The sequence below is a fragment of the Dendropsophus ebraccatus genome, chromosome 3, assembly GCF_027789765.1.
Source record: "Dendropsophus ebraccatus isolate aDenEbr1 chromosome 3, aDenEbr1.pat, whole genome shotgun sequence".
NCBI classification, from domain to species: Eukaryota; Metazoa; Chordata; class Amphibia; order Anura; family Hylidae; genus Dendropsophus; species Dendropsophus ebraccatus.
Window position 1 is genome coordinate 3025337 of NC_091456.1, and position 21113 is coordinate 3046449.

Sequence of the window (21113 nt, forward strand, 5' to 3'; positions counted from 1 at the left end):
TTAGTAGTAGTATTTCGTCAGTCCACCAGGTGGCAGTGTTGGCGTGTTTTTAATTGAGTACTTTCTATTTAGTTTCCTATATTACTATTGTGTTACTCCCCAATACTCCTGTAGGACATTGGGAATATAGGGTTCCTGTTCGGCTGCCGTTTGGGCAGCTCCTGTTTGTTTGTTTTTAACAATTCAGAAACAAGACACCAACGAAATGTTTCCCAGTCACTCTCTATCACTTACATTTTTTGAGGGCTGAGCCCCCTACCAATCCTGAGAATGGGGATAATGTCCCCAGACTGAACAGTACATGCACGGCCAGCGCTCCATTCATTCTCTATGGGGCTGCAATTGCTGTTATAGGGAAAATAAATATATTTACTTTCTAATAATTTATCATTTAGGACGTGTTTTGGGCGGTTTTCGGTTACTTCCTAATTTACCCCTCAGCCCCATTTACCATAAAGATCTGTAACTGGTTCTCATGCATTCATAGATAAATTTATATTTTTTATTCTATAGCTCAGTATACAGGAACACCCTCACATTAGTGCTATATACTGTAGCTATAGGATATAATATATACTGTATATACATATACTACAAATAAAATACTCCATCAGGCTTATAATCCTCCAGGAACCTCTCACTGATGACGAATGTGGCCGCGTTGCTGCGATGAAGAAATAGATTGTCGCAGCTTATTGTTCTGTAAGAGTCGGGAGCCTTATTATAAGCGTATAGCTGGGGGGCCGTGTGACTGCGCGTTACCCAATGACGTGATGAGTTCTGACTAATGCGGCCACAGAGATAGGGAAAAAGCACGTGGTTGTTGTTGTTGTTTTATTTTTTGCAAAAGTATTTTATATAAAAAAAAAAAAAATTCCTTATAAAACCTGATATTTTTTAGTTTTTTTTTGCATGTGGAAAAGGGGGAAACAATTTCCTGTCACCAATAATCAGTCTGTGAATGACTAAAATAATAAATAACTGTCTGCAATTTTTTGCCCCAGAAACAGCAGTGTTCTCGGTTGTGGCTGAAATTGTCACAAACCGAAGGCGAGTCGGCGCAAATTACAACCACACAAGGACCGGAGCCGCGCCGTGTGTAAAAAAAAAAAGAAACTGCTGATTTATTTCTTTGTTTTTTATCCCGGACAAGAACTTTGGCTGCTGCTACTGCAGAAACGATCCTAATAAGAAATAATAGTAATAATCAGTCAGGTAAGTAGCTCTGTTGTTTAGTCTATAAGAAAGCGGAGAGAGCGACCCTCAGCCTGGAGACGTTCCTAGATGTTACCTCCATTGATCTACGCAGGACGTCATCTGACTATTGGGGTACAAGCGCCTGACCGATCTCCTAAATAGTAAAATAATGGAGATCTTTACACAAACAGTAGGATATACTATACTATAGTACAGTATATAATAATAACCGCTGCTGGAGCACAACTCCTCTCATCTCTGGAGTCAGAACACTTATAAAGATGGAGAATCAGTCATTCCCGTCACTAGTTATCTATGAGATTCAGCGGCTCAGAGGAGGCTCCGGCGGGATCCAAAGGGGTCAAATATTATACAAGGCACAATAAATTCATGAGAAAAGCAAGAAAAGATATCAAACGTATCCATTCCAATATTGGTTATTATTATAGTAAGACTTAAAGGGGTTGTCCACCCCAAAAATGTTTGCTTTCAAATAAACTGATACCAGAATGTGCCAGAGATTTGTAATTTACTTCTATTAAAAAAAAATCTCCTGTCTTCCAGTACTTATCAGCTGCTGCATGTCCTGCAGGAAGTTGTGTATTCTCTCCAGTCTAATGAGCTGGAAAGGTTTTCTATGGGGATTTGCTGCTCTGGACAGTTCCTGACATGGACAGAGGTGGCAGCAGAGAGAACTGTGTCAGACTGGAGAGAATACACCACTTCCTGCAGGACATACAGCAGCTGATAAGTAATCTGTGGCACTTAAAATCTTTGGCACCAGTTGATCTGAAAGAGAAATTTCTGGGGTGAACTATCGCTTTAATTCCACCCCAGAGTGTCATGGCCTATACTACCCGCAGGCTTATAGGAGAGTACAATTAATCGGAAAGCTACCACTTGTGGAAACGTCCGTCCTGCAGAGGCCATGATGGTTGTGAGGTCGGCTTCAGAGGAATACTGCTTCTGTATCAGGTCATTATACCGTTACTACGATGAAATTGAATCCTTGTTCTTTTGACAATTAGATATTGTACATTGCGATGTGTAAGTTGCCGCCATTATGTGACGGCCTTTCGCTTTTCTTTCAGTAAGATATTACACTCCGTTGGCTTACCTCGTATAAAACGCCACAAATTTTAATTCTTCAATATCTCCCTGAATGATGACATCATCGAATCCTTCCCCATTACCTGAGGAACAGAAGCGTCTGGTTAGTGCAAAATAATCACTTTCATTTTCAACTTTCCTTGTTGTAACTTTTGCTTTCTATGTTCATTTATTAATACCTAAAGGGGTATATATAGTACATAACTTCTGATGTGTTGCTGCCCATGGTGAGACTAACAATTCCTTCCATACTTGTTATTATCTGTTCAGTCTCCTTCCCCCAGTTCTCAGTTGCTGCTTTCTGCTGGAAAAAAATGTGATGTAAACAATGTCCCTGGCAGGCTGTATCTGTAACATTGTAGCTTTTTTGTAATGCTGGGAGGGATAATCACAGTGCGGTCATTATTAACTTTACCTCAGAATAACCCTCCTAGCATTACAAAGAAGCTACAGTGTTGCAAATACAACCAGACAGGGACTTGTTTACATCAGCCGTCTTAGAAGGGAGGGGGGAGGAGGAGGAGACAGAAAGAAAAGCTCACACACAGATTTTTGTGTCTTCAGCAGAAAGCAGCAGATGAGACCTGGGGGAAGGAGACGGAATAGAGAATAATAAGTATGGAGGGAATTGTTAGTCTCATCATGGGCAGCAACATAGCAGAAGTTATGTATGAGGGGAATATCCCTTTAAGCATCCGGAGGGGAGCTGAGAACCTCTTCTTGTTTATGTTCCCCCACTCGCAGCCTGGAATAATTTTTTTGCCCCTTTAAAGTCTTCTCATTTAAAGGGGTAGGCCACTTTATAGAAAAATTGCTCAGTGTACAGGATTAGTAAGTGTACTTGCTGCATTTACTGACAGCAGCTCCCTGTGTACCTTATAGAGCTAATATCAGACACCCCTCCTCCAGACTGTGCTGTCCTGCTCTGTGGTGATTCTGTCCATAAAACGGCTGACGTGGAGGAAAATGTGACCATGCCCCGCACCAGTGTCCACCATAGGCATATACAGGCTCAGTGTTGGACATCTGGGGGCGGGGCATGGTCACATTCTCCTCTATGTCAGCCATTTCATGGACAGAATCACCACAGAGCAGGACAGCACAGCCTGGAGGAGGGGAGTCTGATTTTAGCTCTATAAGGTACACAGGGAGCGACTGTCAGTAAGTATAATGTGTATAGTTACTATTACTGTACACTGACCTATATTACTGTAAAGTGGCCAATCCCTTTAACTGAGTGATCACATGACCCTCCCCAACCCCCCTACACTGTAGAATCCTTTATTTCTATCATCATATCATGTAATATAAATATAAAGTAGTAATGAGCGTCCTACCTGCATATCGGATGCTTTTCCCAAACATTGCCGTCCACAGATACGGGATTGTATTGATTTCTGTCCCTTGAGCCAACATGTTCAGCGCTGCGATGCGACCTGATGAAGGAAGGGGAGGAGTCAGGCATTTTTTAATTTTTATTTAGAATAGTGATTTATTGATGGCAAATGGTGTAAAGGAGGCCGTACAGCTTCAACAATGAACAGCAGTTATTCCTCCCTTCCTGTCCGTACACATGATTGCTCAGCACGGCCGCTCCTTCCTGTGTTCTCTATGGGGAGACCGCCCTCATGGTGTCTTATCTCTCAAAAAACAAAGGGGTCGAACTGTGATTTTCCTCTATGACCAACTACTATCTCAACGGACATAATCAGTCAGTGGGGTCTCAGGAGAGCCCCATAAACCATATACTGACGGCCGTTCTGACTACTGACTGACACTTTCTGACACTATGCCAGGAGGTGCTCAATGCTGTCACCATCAATGGCCTCATCACGACATCAGGACAGTGTCCGATCCTTGGCTTTACATGAACAGGATGCATCAAACCTTCGTCATAGACCACTCCTGCTTTTATGATGACACATTCCCCAGTGCCGACCCTTACTGGTTTACACCATTTCCCAGTATAAGAAATGGAAACAAATCTGCACATTTATAACCTTCTTTCTGATGGACGGAAACAACCATCACATAGAGACCATGAGAGATATTGCACTGCTCTAATAGAACCGTTCCCGGTCACTTGGGTATAGATATTGATGTTATAATGTCTGCTTTATGCAGCTCGTACGCTTGTATGCGGTCTAGGCCCCATATACTGTACTTTACCTTTTAGTCCTGAGTATCCCACCACCCATCATCTGTCTACAGAGTTGGATCCCTGACCTGAGCGTTATAAGTGTTGCTGTGCGGTTATATCACCTTGCATATGCGCCATCTGCCAGTGAGGAACATTGACTTTCTTGTTATTCCGGAAAGCTAAGGGGAAAGTTACAACATCTCCTGCGGCAAACACCCCCGGCACATTGGTCTGCATCATCTGGAGGAAAGGAAAATCACATAGTATAATATCACACAGCATTCATCTTATCACATAATATCACACGTCATTCATCCTATCACATAATATCACACGTCATTCATCTTATCACATAATATCACATAATATCACATGACACGTCATTCATCTTATCACATAATATCACACGTCATTCATCTTATCACATAATATCACATAATATCACACAGCATTCATCTTATTACATAATATTACATTGCATTCATCTCATCACATAATATCACACGTCATTCATCTTATCACATATCACACATCATTCATCTTATCACATAATATCACACATCATTCATCTTATCACATAATATCACACGGCATTCATCCTATCACATAATATCACACGGCATTCATCCTATCACATAATATCACACGGCATTCATCTTATCACATAATATCACACGACACGTCATTCATCTCATCACATAATATCACATAGCATTCATCTTATCACATAATATCACACGGCATTCATCTTATCACATAATATCCCATAATATCACACGTCATTCATCTCATCACATAATATCACATAGCATTCATCTTATCACATAATATCACACGGCATTCATCTTATCACATAATATCCCATAATATCACACGTCATTCATCTCATCACATAATATCACATAGCATTCAACTTATCACATAATATCACACGTCATTCATCATATCACATAATATCACACGTCATTCATCTCATCACATAATATCACACATCATTCATCTTATCACATAATATCACACATCATTCATCCTATCACATAATATCACATAATATCACACGTCATTCATCTTATCACATAATATCACACGTCATTCATCTCATCACATAATATCACACAGCATTCATCTTATCACATAATATCACACAGCATTCATCCTATCACATAATATCACACGTCATTCATCATATCACATAATATCACACAGCATTCATCTCATCACATAATATCACACAGCATTCATCTCATCACATAATATCACACAGCATTCATCTTATCACATAATATCACACAGCATTCATCTTATCACATAATATCACACAGCATTCATCTTATCACATAATATCACACGGCATTCATCTTATCACATAATATCATATAATATCACACGTCATTCATCTCATCACATAATATCACACGTCATTCATCTTATCACATAATATCACACAGCATTCATCTTATCACATAATATCACACGTCATTCATCTCATCACATAATATCACACGGCATTCATCTCATCACATAATATCACACGGCATTCATCTCATCACATAATATCACATAGCATTCATCTTATCACACAATATCACATAATATCACACAGCATTCATCTTATTACATAATATCACATTGCATTCCTCATATCACATAATATCACACAGCATTCATCTTATCACATAATATCACACAGCATTCATCTTATCACATAATATCACACAGCATTCATCTTATCACATAATATCACACGGCATTCATCTTATCACACAATATCACATAATATCACAAAGCATTCATCTTATTACATAATATCACACAGCATTCATCTTATTACATAATATCACACAGCATTCATCTTATTACATAATATCACATTGCATTCCTCATATCACATAATATCACACGTCATTCATCTCATCACATAATATCACACAGCATTCATCTTATCACATAATATCACACAGCATTCATCTTATCACATAATATCACACAGCATTCATCTTATCACATCTTTTTCAGTACAGAAAGAGGCTTTTTTCTCTAATAAAACCTATTACAGAGTTTCTTAAAATTGCTTGTACTATTGATTTCTGCAAAAAATGTAAATGACAGAATACAGCTTAATATAAAAGATCATTAGTATTAGATTAGTAACTTTACCTTGTTAACCGGAATGTATCCTTTGGAATCAATGGTGACGCCGCTCTGCTTCAGGAACCCTGTGGTTGGACTTGCTCCTAAAATAAAATGTACTTCTGCAATTATTCTTTAGTCACCGTAGAGAAAATACGCAGGATGTACAAGATTCTATGTAAGGAGTATATACACTGTATATAAGGAGGCGGTAATAAGGATCTGTTCATAGCTTGTTCTCTCCTTGGAGTGTTCCCTGACACATCAGTAGCTGCAATGTACTATGGCCCAGTGTATGTGAAAGTGCAGTCTACTCTGCTTTCCTATGTATTAAAAAACAATGTATGTTGACTAGAGATGAGCGAACGCAGATTCCTCCCGAACAATGCAAAAAGTTCAGACAATTTCGGGAGGAGAGGCTGCACATCTCAAAAATCAAAAAAGAAAGTTGTTCTTACCTGACCGTGCTCCCCCGGGGTCTTCTTGTGGCTCTCTGGTCCAATCCCGTCTCTGGTAAAGACCCGCTCAGCCAATCACAGGCTGACTGGGACGGGACAGCACCGTGGCCTGTGATTGGCTGAGCGGATCTTCACCAGAGAAGTGGACGGGATGGGACTGGAGCAGATGGACCCGGGGGAGTGCGGACGTGTAAGTATAATGAGCGCCTGGTTAATCTTCTGTTTGACACAAACCTGAACTGAACATTAAAGTCTGGCGAACCTGCCGAACCTCTCACAGGTTCGCTCATCTCTATTGGCCAACCGAGACCAAAAGGACCGTCTTCTGCCCTCCTGTGGGTGAGCCGGACCCTCGGGCTGCACTCATTCTATGTAACTGAAGTTTTTTCCAGCATATGTGCAAAGTGTGTTCACGTATGTGAGACGTAAAGAAAAATGCTGAGCGCCGGCTGTCAAAAACATGTGGTGTCAAAAAAAAAAACTGCTGCCATTGGAAAACATGGAAGAGTGTGAAAAAGAAGTGACGTGGCGGTCCTCGAGATGGATGGAAGCTTCAGGATTTCCCACCCCCTCCATGTGGACAGCGGCTCGGGGGAAAGGATTCTGATTGGCCGGGACAGAAGGTGGCGGCTGCCAATAAGACGGGCAGCTCAGTGTCTTACATGGCCGATGGTAGATCAGCCGTGTGTCAGACTCATAACTTTCTGCCACCGGTTGACTTGAAAGAATTTTCTTGGGTGAACAATCCCTTTAAATCTATATCTTACCTATTCCAATGACACAGACATCGGCTCGCAGGACCTTTCCGCTCTTTAGCACGACTTCTTTAAGCTGGAAAGTAAAATATTTAGTAAGTGAAATGAAACATAGTAACAAATAGAAAACTCCCACGTTCACTATCTCTGATATGGTGGCCGAGTCCTCCAGCCTGTGGGTGTCCTCCGCACAACAGCTTAATAGGTAAAAAGAATAAGAAGAGGTCGGTCCTCAAGGTCCCCAAATTCTTGTACAATAAGAAAACTGTAAGACATACTAATATCACACGTACAGTAAGCAGCACGTCAGAGCTCAAGCAACTTAAAGGGGCAGTTCACCAAAAAATGTTTTCTTTCAAATCAACTGATGCCAGAAAGTGCCAGAGCAGGAGAGGTTTTCTATAGGGATTTGCTGCTGCTCGGGACAGTTCCTGACATGGACAGAGGTGGCAGCAGAGAGCACTGTGTCAGACTGGAGAGAATACACCACTTCCTGCAGGACATACAGCAGCTGATAAGTACTGGAAGACTGGAGATTTTTTAAATAGAAGTAAATTACAAATCTGTATAACTTTCTGAAACCAGTTTATTTGAAAGAATAAGATTTTCGCTGGAGTACCCCTTTAAATCCGAACAGATCCTTACACAATGTTCTGAGTTTGTTCCAGGAATGATAGTCCCACTAACCCAGCGCAGGCTGAATACGTCCTATGGTCCTTTAGGTTTATGGAACAGATTTTCAGTATATTGTAGGTAACTAAAGGTTTGTAGAGCAGGAGGATCCTATATATAAATGTCCACCAAATGGGATCCTACAGGTGACACGTCATGCTTGTTGTTTGTTACTTTACAGACTATTAGTTGCATTACGCAGCCCGGGGATTTGAGTAAGAGGATTATACAGGAACCTTGAGGTGTTTTGTTAGTTAGTCATTTGTTGACCATAAGACGAGCGACCACCACACAACCCCAAGCTGTGCACACATGTGTATCCGATGGATTAGAGCCATTCATGCTGGTCATCCAACCGGGATAAAGATGTGTAATAAATGTCCAAGCCAAATGGCCTCCACCTGACATGGATTACAGGGTTACCCCCCACCCATCCACAGGATATGGCAGAAGCATCAGCTGGATACAGGTCTCACCATCCCAAGGACCAGGACCCCCTGACCTGGTGGAGAAGACAAGAACAACTGAAGGGGCCGGTAATTCCCAGAGAGGTGAATGGGGGGCGACGTGGCACGATTGAGGGTCGACGGACGGATTACTGACCTTTCCTTCTTGCTCCCTCAGTTCTGAGACTTCCGTCTGCATGTAAAACTTTACTCTGTTGCTTTCAAACATCTAAAATAAAAGAAAATCAGAACATCTTAATATCCAGACACAGCACAGTGTTACATAGTAAATCCTCCTGCCCTACACGCTTATTTGTGGTTACTAGAGATGAGCGCAACCGGAGCGTCCCGGACTGGAGTCCGAGAGTCCGAAGATGCTGGATACCGCCCTTGGAAGTCCAGGTGGATACAGACTATGGCTGGCGTAGAAAACCTCGGCTCTCCAGCTGTTGCAAAACTACAACTCCCATCACGCCTGGACAGCCAGAGCTTTAGCTGGAGAGCCGAGTTTCCCTGCCCCTTGTGTATGGCCTATGGCATTATCCATGTTTTTAAGGCAGTAATAAGGCTGCATCCAACTTCTTCAGCCAGCAGTAATCAAATACCGCACGATCGGACTCCGGAACGCTCCGGCTCATCACTAGTGGTTACACTCCAGATCATCCCACCTATATAGGAATATATGGAAGAAAGAAATATATAATATATAAGAAATATATACAGTAAGAAAGACGTCTGTCCTCTCATATATAGTGATATAACCTATTGGACAAGGCTGTATATAGGTGTATATCTGTCCCATTCACAACTGGCATCACAATCTAATTCTCTCTCAGACACACATGATAGTTATATTTCCATAGCATGAAAAGAAGATACAAACTGCTAACCCCCGGCCCAGCAGGCTTATTCTGCAGGTGGTACCCAATATAACAGCAGTCATGTAGGAGCACATGTATGGGGTGATATTCTCAGGTATGGGGTGATATTCTCAGGTATGGGGAGATATTCTCAGGTATGGGGTGATATTCTCAGGTATGGGGTGATATTCTCAGGTATGGGGTGATGTTCTCAGGTATGGGGTGATATTCTCAGGTATGGGGTGATATTCTCAGGTATGGGGTGATGTTCTCAGGTATCACCTATAGCCTGACCCTGATAGAAGTGGAGCCCACACACTTTTCATATATATAATATGTGGCAAAGGAGTGTTCTCAGGCTCGAGGTCTGACTGACACCTCGACCCCCTCTACTAAATCACTACAGCCCTGGTCCTGATAGATATTAAGGCTTCAATGCTGATTGTGTTCACATGGATTTTGTGATGTCCAGTTTGGTGGAAGAGAAGAACTTTGTTTCTTATGTCTCTAAATCCTCATGTAACATCTGATCTGTCTCCAGTCTTCCAGTACTTATCAGCTGCTGTATGTCCTGCAGGAAGTGGTGTATTCTCTCCAGTCTCATACAGTGCTCTCTTCTGCCACCTCTGTTCATGATGTATACAAAATCCATAGAAAACCTCTCCTGCTCTGGACAGTTCCTGACATGGACAGAGGTGGCAGCAAAGAGCACTATGTCAGACTTCCTTTAGGACATACAGCAGCTGATAAGTACAGGAAGACTGGAGATTTTTTAATATAAGTAAATTATAAATCTCTGACACTTACTAGAACCAATTGATTTGAAAGAAAAAAATGAGTATATTATAGTGCTATATAACCAGTGATAAAGCCTTCTGCCCAGTGGCGTAGCGACCGTGGTCGCTGCTGCGACCCGGCCCGCCACGGAGAGGGGCCCGCGGCCCCTCTCCCTGTATCCTCTGCGCCCGCCGCTCCGCTCTCCAGGACGGCCCCCGGCTGACGCTGGCTCCCTCCTTTCATCCCCTGTGCCCGCCGCTCCGCACTCCCGAACTCCCGGCCGATGCTCCACTACCTGGCGGTGTCCCCGGGATTCCCCTGCAGCACACGCATCAGGGAGCTGTGTACGCCGGGGCTGTTACTTCCGGGTCAGGGAGCGCTCCCTGACCCGGAAGTAAAAGCCCCCGCGCACACTGACCTTCCTGGTGCATGTGCTGCAGGGGAATCCCGGGGACACCGCCAGGTAGTGGAGCATCGGCCGGGAGTTCGGGAGTGCGGAGCGGCGGGCACAGGGGATGAAAGGAGGGAGCCAGCGTCAGCGGGGGGCCGTCCAACACCGCAGATGAGAAGGGAGCTGCAACGGGGGAACGAGGTTAAAGGTGAGTTGTTGTCCCCCCCCCCCCCCCCCTTTTGTTTTTATCTACTTGACAAGGGGGCATATACAGTGGGGGCATATACATGGGGGCAACATGAAGGGAGCATCTACATGGGGGGTAGCATGGGGGGGATGTATACGAAGACAACACAGTGGGGGCATATGCATGGGGGGCAACATAGTGGGGGCATATACATGGGGGGGTAACATGGGGGGATGTATAAGAAGACAACACAGTGGGGGCATATACATGGGGGGGTAACATAGGGGGGGATGTATAAGAAGACAACACAGTGGGGGCATATACATGGGGGGTAACATAGGGGGGGTATTTATAAGAAGACAACACAGTGGGGGCATATACATGGGGGGTAACATAGGGGGGGTATTTATAAGAAGACAACACAGTGGGGGCATATACATGGGGGGTAACATAGGGGGGGTATTTATAAGAAGACAACACAGTGGGGGCATATACATGGGGGTAACATAGGGGGGGTATTTATAAGAAGACAACACAGTGGGGGCATATACATGGGGGGTAACATAGGGGGGGTATTTATAAGAAGACAACAAAGTGGGGGCATATACATGGGGGGTAACATAGGGGGGGTATTTATAAGAAGACAACACAGTGGGGGCATATACATGGGGGGTAACATAGGGGGGGTATTTATAAGAAGACAACACAGTGGGGGCATATACATGGGGGTAACATAGGGGGGGTATTTATAAGAAGACAACACAGTGGGGGCATATACATGGGGGGTAACATAGGGGGGGTATTTATAAGAAGACAACACAGTGGGGGCATATACATGGGGGGTAACATAGGGGGGTATTTATAAGAAGACAACACAGTGGGGGCATATACATGGGGGGTAACATAGGGGGGGTATTTATAAGAAGACAACACAGTGGGGGCATATACATGGGGGGTAACATAGGGGGGGTATTTATAAGAAGACAACACAGTGGGGGCATATACATGGGGGGTAACATAGGGGGGGTATTTATAAGAAGACAACACAGTGGGGGCATATACATGGGGGGTAACATAGGGGGGGTATTTATAAGAAGACAACACAGTGGGGGCATATACATGGGGGGTAACATAGGAGGGGTATTTATAAGAAGACAACACAGTGGGGGCATATACATGGGGGTAACATAGGGGGGGTATTTATAAGAAGACAACACAGTGGGGGCATATATATGGGGGGATGTATAAGAAGACAACACAGTGGGGGCATATACATGGGGGGAATGTATAAGAAGACAACACAGTGGGGGCATATACATGGGGGGATGTATAAGAAGACAACACAGTGGGGGCATATACATGGGGGGATGTATAAGAAGACAACACAGTGGGGGCATATACATGGGGGGATGTATAAGAAGACAACATAGGGGGGGATGTATAAGAAGACAACACAGTGGGGGCATATACATGGGGGGTAACATAGGGGGGAATGTATAAGAAGACAACACAGTGGGGGCATATACATGAGGGGGAAAGTATAGGAAGACAACACAGTGGGGGCATCTACAAGGGGGGGAAACATAAGGAAGGCATCTATATGGGGGAAAAGATAAGGGGGACAACACAGAGGGGACCACCTAAAAGGGGGGACTACACTGAGAGGGGCTGTCAAGTAGATGCACATGGGGCCATATATATGGAAGACTGAACAAGGGGCCATCTCTACACAGAGGGGGGCATATACTATAAGGGGGGGGGGGTAACAGAGTCAGCCTACCCACTAACTGAGGGTGTAAAGGGGCCAATACAGATGTGCAGTTTGTATAGAGATGAGGATGGTGACAGAGTGAGGAGGCTAATATCTCTGTCTGGCAGATTCTGTGGATTCGTGGCTCGAAGAAGTTCTCATAATGGCCCAGATGGAGAAGATGATGAAAAGGGAAGAACTCCGATCAAAGAAGACGTCCTCTGTGAGTCACCTGATGTAACTGCACTGTAATGTATATGGTGTATACAACCTGTGTAGAGCTGGGTCTGCCTCTTCTGGATGAGGTGATAGTGATCCGTGTACAGTGGATGTTATTCAGTACCAACGGTGGTATTAGTCAGTATGTGGTGGTGTTAGTCAGTAGCAGCAGTGGTGGTAGTATGTGGTGGTATTAGTCAATATTGGTCTCAGTATACTGGATTTGGTCAGTAACAATATGGTGGTGATGGTAGTGGTTGTGGTGTGGCGGTAATATTTGCGCCTTGGTAATATTGGTCTCAGTATACAGGATTTGGTCAGTAACAGCATGGCGGTAATATGTATGGTGATTATATTTCCATCCTATATACTGGTATTATTGGTAATATCAGTCTTTATCTATCTATCTATCTATCTATCTATCTATCTATCTATCTATCTATCTCCTATCTATCTATCTATCTATCTATCTATCTATCTCCTATCTATCTCCTATCTATCTATCTCCTATCTATCTATCTATCTATCTATCTATCTATCTATCTATCTATCTATCGCATAGCTTGGTCAAGGAAGGGGGGGGGGCCCAAGTTGAACTCTTGCACCAGGGCCCAAGGGACATTAGCTACGCCCCTGCTTCTGCCCCCAATGCTGTAAGCTTGTTGACCCATCCAGGATGGACGTTTTGCGGCTGTGCGGTCGAGGTTATAGCAGCCCTATATTGCAATGTGCAACATTTACTTGAGTGAAAAAGTTGCACAACCAGATAACGCGACATTAAGTGCAACAGTGATTCCTGCCCGTGTAACCAGAAACTACTGTGTAGCCCCAGTCTTTAACTGAAATATGCTTAAAGGGGTATTCCACTCACACATAACTTTTGATATGTTACTGCCTAGGGTGAGACTAACAATTCCTTCCATACATGTTAGTATCTATTCAGTCTCCTTCCCCCAGTTCTCAGCTGCTGCTTTCTGCTGAAGACACAAAAATCTGTGTATGAGCCTTTCTCTCTGTCTCCCCCCTCCCTTCTGAGACAAATGATGTAAACAAGTCCCTATCTGCAATTTTGTAGCAATTCTGTAATGCCTGGAGGGATAATCACAGTTAGTTCCTCAACAATGTGACCTCAGAATAACCCTCCAAACATTACAAAGAAGCTACAAAGTTAAAGGGGAGGGAGGGGGGAGGAGGGGGAGACAGAGAAAAGCTCACACACACGTTTTTGTGTCTACAACAGAAAGCAGCAGCTGAAAACTGGGGGAAGGAGACTGAATAGATAATAACAAATATGGAAGGAATTGTTAGTCTCACCATGGGCAGCAACATATCACATAGCAATATAGAGTTTGGTTTGAGTGGAATACAATTGGAATAATACAATATATATAAACCTGTAGGGCACAAGCTCGGGGTCATTTCTGGAAATTTCCGTCTCACTTTCTTCCTTAGGTGACAACACTACAGATGTTTATATACTATTATACTTTACCTTCATGATCGCAAGTCCAACCTTGTCCCCTAAAAATTTCTTAAAGGGAATGTTCTCCAATTCAACCACAGAGACTGAGTGAGCTTTCTCACATAGATAGGCTGCCACTTCCATGCCTAGTAAATACAGGTAAAAAAAAGCATATCTACATGTGAAATACTAGATCTTCTGAACTACTTTCAGCTATGCTACTAAATAGTCTAAGAAATTTTGTGTAACTGGATTAAAGGGGTACTCACGGGAACACACTCAGAACATTGTGTAAGGATCTGTTCAGATTTAAAGGGGTACTCCGGCAAAAATCTTTTTCTTTCAAATCAGCTGGTTTTAGAAAGTTATACAGATTTTTAAACTACTTCTATTAAAATATCTCCATTCTTCCAGTACTTATCAGCTGTTGTATGTCCTGCAGGAAGTGGTGTATTCTCTCCAGTGTGACACAGGGCTCTCTGCTGCCACCTCTGTCCATGTCAGGAACTGTCCAGAGCAGCAGCAAATCCCCATAGAAAACCTTCCCTGCTCTGGATAGTTCCTGACATGGACAGAGGTGGCAGCAGAGAGCAGTGTGTCAGACTGAAGAGAATACACCACTTCCTGCAGGACATACAGCAGCTGATAAGTACTGGTAGAATGGGGATATTTTAATAGAAGTAAATTACAAATCTGTATAACTTTCTGACACCATTTGATTTTCAAGAAACCATTTTTGGTGAACTGCGCCTTTAAGTTTTACAGAATCCTTTATGTACACGTGCAGTTATTCTACCTATGTGATAGAGTTTTTTTCTCACCTAAGAAGGATGCCCCCACAATCACAGCGTTGCGGCTGCTCGCTAGTTTCACCACCCTGTTTGCATCCTCGGGTGTTCGTATGGTGAATACATTATCCAGCTCTTTTCCTTTGCAGGTAAGCGTCTTAGGACTGTGGGAAAAATGTCACCGTGTTACTGTCTGTATCTCCTGCTCCAGCCTAATGGCCACTGTGGATTTTTACATATTTTAGTGGTCGTTTTATGTAAAAAAAAAAAAAAATCAAGTTGTAATGCTGCTGGAGCGGACCGCAATGCTGGGGCCGGGGAGGTCAGTGCATGTTGTTTTGTTCAGCCACCTCCAACCCCCGCCTTCAGCGCTGGGGTCCGCTCTCCTCCTCCCCGGCTCCAGCACTGGGGTCCGCTCTCCTCCTCCCCGGCTTCAGCACTGGGGTCCGCTGTCCTCCTCCCCGGCTCAAGCACTGGGGTCCGCTGTCCTCCTCCCCGGCTCCAGCGCTGGGGTCCACTGTCTTCAGCTGCTTCTAGGTATGTGGGGACCCCAGTGCTGGAGCCGGGGAGGAGGAGAGCGGACCCCAGTGCTGGAGCCGGGGAGGAGGAGAGCGGACCCCAGTGCTGGAGCCGGGGAGGAGGAGAGCGGACCCCAGTGCTGGAGCCGGGGAGGAGGAGAGCGGACCCCAGTGCTGGAGCCGGGGAGGAGGAGAGTGGGAGCCAGGGAGGAGGAGAGCGGACTCCAGTGCTGGAGCCGGAGAGGAGGACAATGGACCCCAGTGCTGGAGCTGGGGAGGAGGACAATGGACCCCAGTGCTGGAGCCGGGGAGGAAGAGAGCGAACCCCAGTGCTGGAGCCGGGGAGGAGAAGAGCGGACCCCAATGCTAGAGCCAGAGAAGAGGACAATGGACCCCAGTGCTGGAGCCAGGGAGGAGAAGAGTGGACCCCAGTGCTGGAGCCGGGGAGGAGGACAATGGAGCGGACCCGGGGAGGAGGAGAGCGGACCCCAGTGCTGGAGCCGGGGAGGAGGAGAGTGGACCCCAGTGCTGGAGCTGGGGAGGAGAAGAGTGGAGCCCAGTGCTGGAGCCGGGGAGGAGGAGAGCGGACCCCAGTGCTGGAGCCGGGGAGGAGGACAATGGACCCCAGTGCTGGAGCCAAGGAGGAGGAGAGCGGACCCCAGTGCTGGAGCCGGGGAGGAGGAGAGCGGACCCCAGTGCTGGAGCCGGAGAGGAGGACAATGGACCCCAGTAATGGAGCCGGGGAGGAGGAGAGCGGACCCCAGTGCTGGAGCCGGGGAGGAGGAGAGCGGACCCCAGTGCTGGAGCCGGGGAGGAGGAGAGCGGACCCCAGTGCTGGAGCTGGGGAGGAGGACAATGGACCCCAGTGCTGGAGCTGGGGAGGAGGAGAGCGGACCCCAGTGCTGGAGCCGGGGAGGAGGAGAGCGGACCCCAGTGCTGGAGCCGGGGAGGAGGAGAGCGGAGCCCAGTGCTGGAGCCGGAAAGGAGGAGAGCGGACCCCAGTGCTGGAGCCGGAGAGGAGGACAATGGACCCCAGTGCTGGAGCCGGGGAGGAGGAGAGCGGAGCCCAGTGCTGGAGCCGGGGAGGAGGAGAGCGGAGCCCAGTGCTGGAGCCGGGGAGGAGGAGAGCGGAGCCCAGTGCTGGAGCCGGGGAGGAGGAGAGCGGAGCCCAGTGCTGGAGCAGGGGAAGAGGAGAGCGGAGCCCAGTGCTGGAGCCGGGGAGGAGGAGAGCGGAGCCCAGTGCTGGAGCCGGGGAGGAGGAGAGCGGAGCCCAGTGCTGGAGCCGGGGAGGAGGAGAGCGGACCCCAGTGCTGGAGCCGGGGAGGAGGAGAGCGGACCCCAGTGCTGGAGGCGGGGAGGAGGACAGCGGACCCCAGTGCTGGACCCGGGGAGGTCGGTGCATGTTCTTATGTTCAGCCCCCTCTTCCCCGGCTGTGCCCGGTATTCACCTTTAACTATATCAGTGCCGGGTATGTGCTGCACTGATACTAAACATTGTAAGTAGATAAAGCGTCTGAACTCACGTGCTCCCGGTGGCGATCAGCAGCTTGTTGTATTCCATTCTGAATCCATCCTTGAAAACAACGGTCTTGTTCTTTGTGTCAACATTAATAACCTGAAATCAATTCTGCACAATGTGAATGGAAGAGACATTTCATGTACAAGGTAACTAGTGAGGAGGGTAAAACAAACTAAGCTGGTGCCCTAAGAAGCTGGTATGGCCACAATGTATCAGATGACCGATCTACCTGAACCCACCAGGACCAAACTCCCTATATAGCACAGTCTATGTGCTCCAGACCACTCCCTATATAGCACGGTCTATGTTCTCCAGACCACTCCCTATATAGCACAGTCTATGTTCTCCAGACCACTCCCTATATAGCACAGTCTATGTTCTCCAGACCACTCCCTATATAGCACAGTCTATGTGCTCCAGACCACTCCCTATATAACACAGTCTGTATCCTCCAGACCACTCCCTATAAAGCAGTCTATGTATCCTCCAGACCACTCCCTATATAGCACAGTCTATGTATCCTCCAGACCACTCCCTATATAGCACAGTCTATGTATCCTCCAGACCACTCCCTATATAGCACAGTCTATGTTCTCCAGACCACTCCCTATATAGCGCAGTCTATGTATCCTCCAGACCACTCCCTATATAGCACAGTCTATGTATCCTCCAGACCACTCCCTATATAGCACAGTCTATGTATCCTCCAGACCACTCCCTATATAGCACAGTCTATGTATCCTCCAGACCACTCCCTATATAGCACAGTCTATGTATCCTCCAGACCACTCCCTATATAGCACAGTCTATGTATCCTCCAGACCACTCCCTATATAGCACAGTCTATGTATCCTCCAGACCACTCCCTATATAGCACAGTCTATGTGCTCCAGACCACTCCCTATATAGCACAGTCTATGTGCTCCAGACCACTCCCTATATAGTACAGTCTATGTGCTCCAGACCACTCCCTATATAGCACAGTCTATGTGCTCCAGACCACTCCCTATATAGCACAGTCTGTGTTCTCCAGACCACTCCCTATATAGCACAGTCCAGATTTTTCCCTCGTGGGAGGTTGATCCCAGCTTTAAGGAGACATGGGAATCGGGCTTGGCCCAATGCTCCCAATTAATTGTGAATATGTTGCTGACACATGATAAAACCTTATTGTTAGAGACAAAAGAAAAATTGAAAAATCTTGAACTTCAACTTGTTGCCTTTGATAAGGACAGATTGGTTAAGCCTTTCCAGGATAAACTTAAAGTGACAATTGACAAATTTGCAAAGGAAGTAATGGATGGCAAGAAGTGGAAGTTCAATAGGGACAGGCAGGCTTATGAGAAACAAAATGCATATAGATGGAAGCACCAGGGGAATCGGAGAGGAGTGATAAGGAAGAATAAAAAGGCAACTCCAAATCAGGATAAAAGGATGGAGTACTCGAGTACAAGTGATTTTTTAACATTGGGTACCAGCGATACCGACGGAGGCACAGAAGGGGAAAACGTGGAGCGAAGAAATCCAAAGAAACGGTCCCCACAACAAAGTTCTGAGGCGCGGTCTATCATTTTCCCCTATGTGCACCCTTAATAAATTTGAGGTTATTATGGACTTGTATCTTTTTTGTAGGAAGCTGACCTTGAAGTTATTACATCTACAACCCTCCTCTGCCGACCCCCTGGAAGAAACCGACCGTCGGATATTGTCAGATCTCCTGTCCCTACTTCAGGAAAATGATGACGATATTGGGAGAGCACGATTCCCAGGTAGAGTAAAATCAAAAACTGCACCACCATTTTCTCTCTTCCCTGCCTAAGAACCCCACCACAGGTCAGAACCTAAGTCCAACAGAAAGGAATGCCCTAAGGAAATTAAAAATCAATGACCTGTTTGTTGTGAAAGAAGCGGACAAGGGGGGCAATATTGTTCTCTGGCCATGTGACATGTATGTCTAGGCGGTTACATGATCTCCTAGATACGGCATTGGAGGAAGAAGTTATATCACGGAATTAATTCAAGTTTATGCAAGTGACAGATCCCAAGACCCCTACCTTCTATATGCTGCCGAAGGTACATAAAACAAGACAGAGCCACCAGGGAGGCCGATAATCTCTGGGATTGGGGGACTATGTGAAAAGGCTTGTACTTTCATTGACCATTTTTTACAGCCATTGGTCAACAAATTGCCGTCCTACGTGAGAGATTCCAGTCACTTGATACAAATTTTGGAGGACAAGTTCATCCCTGATGGTACATTATTGGTAACCTGTGACGTCGAGTCGTTATATTCCAATATTGGACACAATCACGGTACGGAGGCAGCTAAGTACTTTCTGCAGCAGGGAGGGGGACCAGATGAAAATTTCAATTCATTCATCTACACTTTGCTGAATTTTGTACTGAGGCATAACTTCTTTGTCTTTGACGGTCAGTTTTACCTCCAGACATCCGGGATGGCCATGGGTGCCCGTTGTGCCCCCTCGTACGCCAACCTATTTTTAGGTTGGTGGGAGGGGACACACGTGTACCCATGTGCCATGTTCGGAAAAGTATTTCAATGGTATAGGTACATCGATGATGTGCTGTTCCTTTGGTCAGGAACTGAGGAGGAATGTACAGAATTTATAACAATGTTGAATCTTAACGATTTGAATATCCATCTAACTTCATCTTTCTCCACCTCTTCAGTTGAATTCCTTGACCTGAAGATAAGTCTGGTGGGAAATCGTATTGCAACAGATCTGCACCGCAAAAAGACAGCCACAAATAATCTACTACATTTCAATTCCTTTCATCCGTGACACACACTCACGGGGATACCTGTGGGCCAATTTTATAGAGCCAAGAGAAATTGCACAGAAGAGAGAGATTTTAAGGCACAGGCAAGACAATTGACCAAACGGTTTCAAGACAGAGGCTATCCCAAGAGAGTGATCTCGAAAGCGTACCAGAAGACATGTGAGAAGGAAAGATCAGTGCTCTTACAAACTAAATCAAAGAAGCTGGATAAAATGGACGAGATTAGGTTCATCTCCACTTATAACAACCAGTGGGGGGACCTAAGACATACACTGAAGAAAAATTGGCACATGTTAATGGCAGACCGAAGAATTTCATCATTTCTCTCCCCTTATCCTTTGTTGGTGGCTAAAAAGGCTCCCACTTTAAAAGATACTCTCACTAGAAGTCACTATCAGAGGACAAAACAAAGACTCAAGAGGGGTTTTGGTTACCGAGGATCTTATCCGTGTGGAGATTGCTCAGTATGCACTTTTATGCCAGCCAGAGACAAATTTGTACACCCAGGGAACGGAGAAGAATGGCCGCTGAGAGATCGAATAGATTGCAAAACACGGAATGTAGTCTATGCTATCACATGTTCCTGCAGGAAGATATATGTTGGCCAGACGGGCCAACAACTTCGCAAGAGAATACAAAAACATTTCTCTACTATAACCTTAGCAAGAAGGGATCAGGACAGTAGCGAAAATAGGCGGGGGCAAAGGGGGCGGTCGCCCCCGGGCCCACTCGGGCAGGGGCCCACTAAGGTCTCAGACAGTTAATGCTGTCTGCAAAAGCTATTGCTTTTGCAGACAGCCTTAACACATGTCTGTCCAGGCCGGGGCCCCCAAGAAGCTAACAGCACCTGGCAATAGCGGGCCCCCTCAGCTGTCGGATGCCGTGCCCGGCCAGGGCTGGATCTTCTCCCTGCTTCTTCCTCACAAGCTGCT

At 45.6% G+C, this 21113-nt stretch overlaps 1 protein-coding gene and 1 long non-coding RNA gene across 5 annotated transcripts in view; one reads left to right on the plus strand and one right to left on the minus strand.

Moving 5' to 3' along the window:
- Nucleotides 1–21113, minus strand: part of AIFM3 (AIF family member 3) — an 87828-nt gene that overhangs the window by 10913 nt on the left and 55802 nt on the right. For all 4 annotated transcript variants that reach the window (XM_069960712.1, XM_069960711.1, XM_069960708.1 and 1 more), the window contains exons 10-18: nt 17384–17475; nt 15376–15506; nt 14585–14700; nt 9066–9137; nt 7803–7866; nt 6605–6681; nt 4570–4687; nt 3645–3743; nt 2315–2390 (exon numbers count right to left, since the gene is read on the minus strand). In XM_069960712.1, the coding sequence (XP_069816813.1) occupies nt 2315–2390; nt 3645–3743; nt 4570–4687; nt 6605–6681; nt 7803–7866; nt 9066–9137; nt 14585–14700; nt 15376–15506; nt 17384–17475 (845 nt within the window). The remainder of the gene's footprint in view (nt 1–2314; nt 2391–3644; nt 3744–4569; nt 4688–6604; nt 6682–7802; nt 7867–9065; nt 9138–14584; nt 14701–15375; nt 15507–17383; nt 17476–21113) is intronic.
- LOC138785129 (uncharacterized) lies at nt 2294–20835 on the plus strand. Its single transcript, XR_011362074.1, has 5 exons — nt 2294–2410; nt 19012–19148; nt 19338–19452; nt 19551–19692; nt 20071–20835. It is a non-coding gene; the product is annotated as an uncharacterized lncRNA (long non-coding RNA).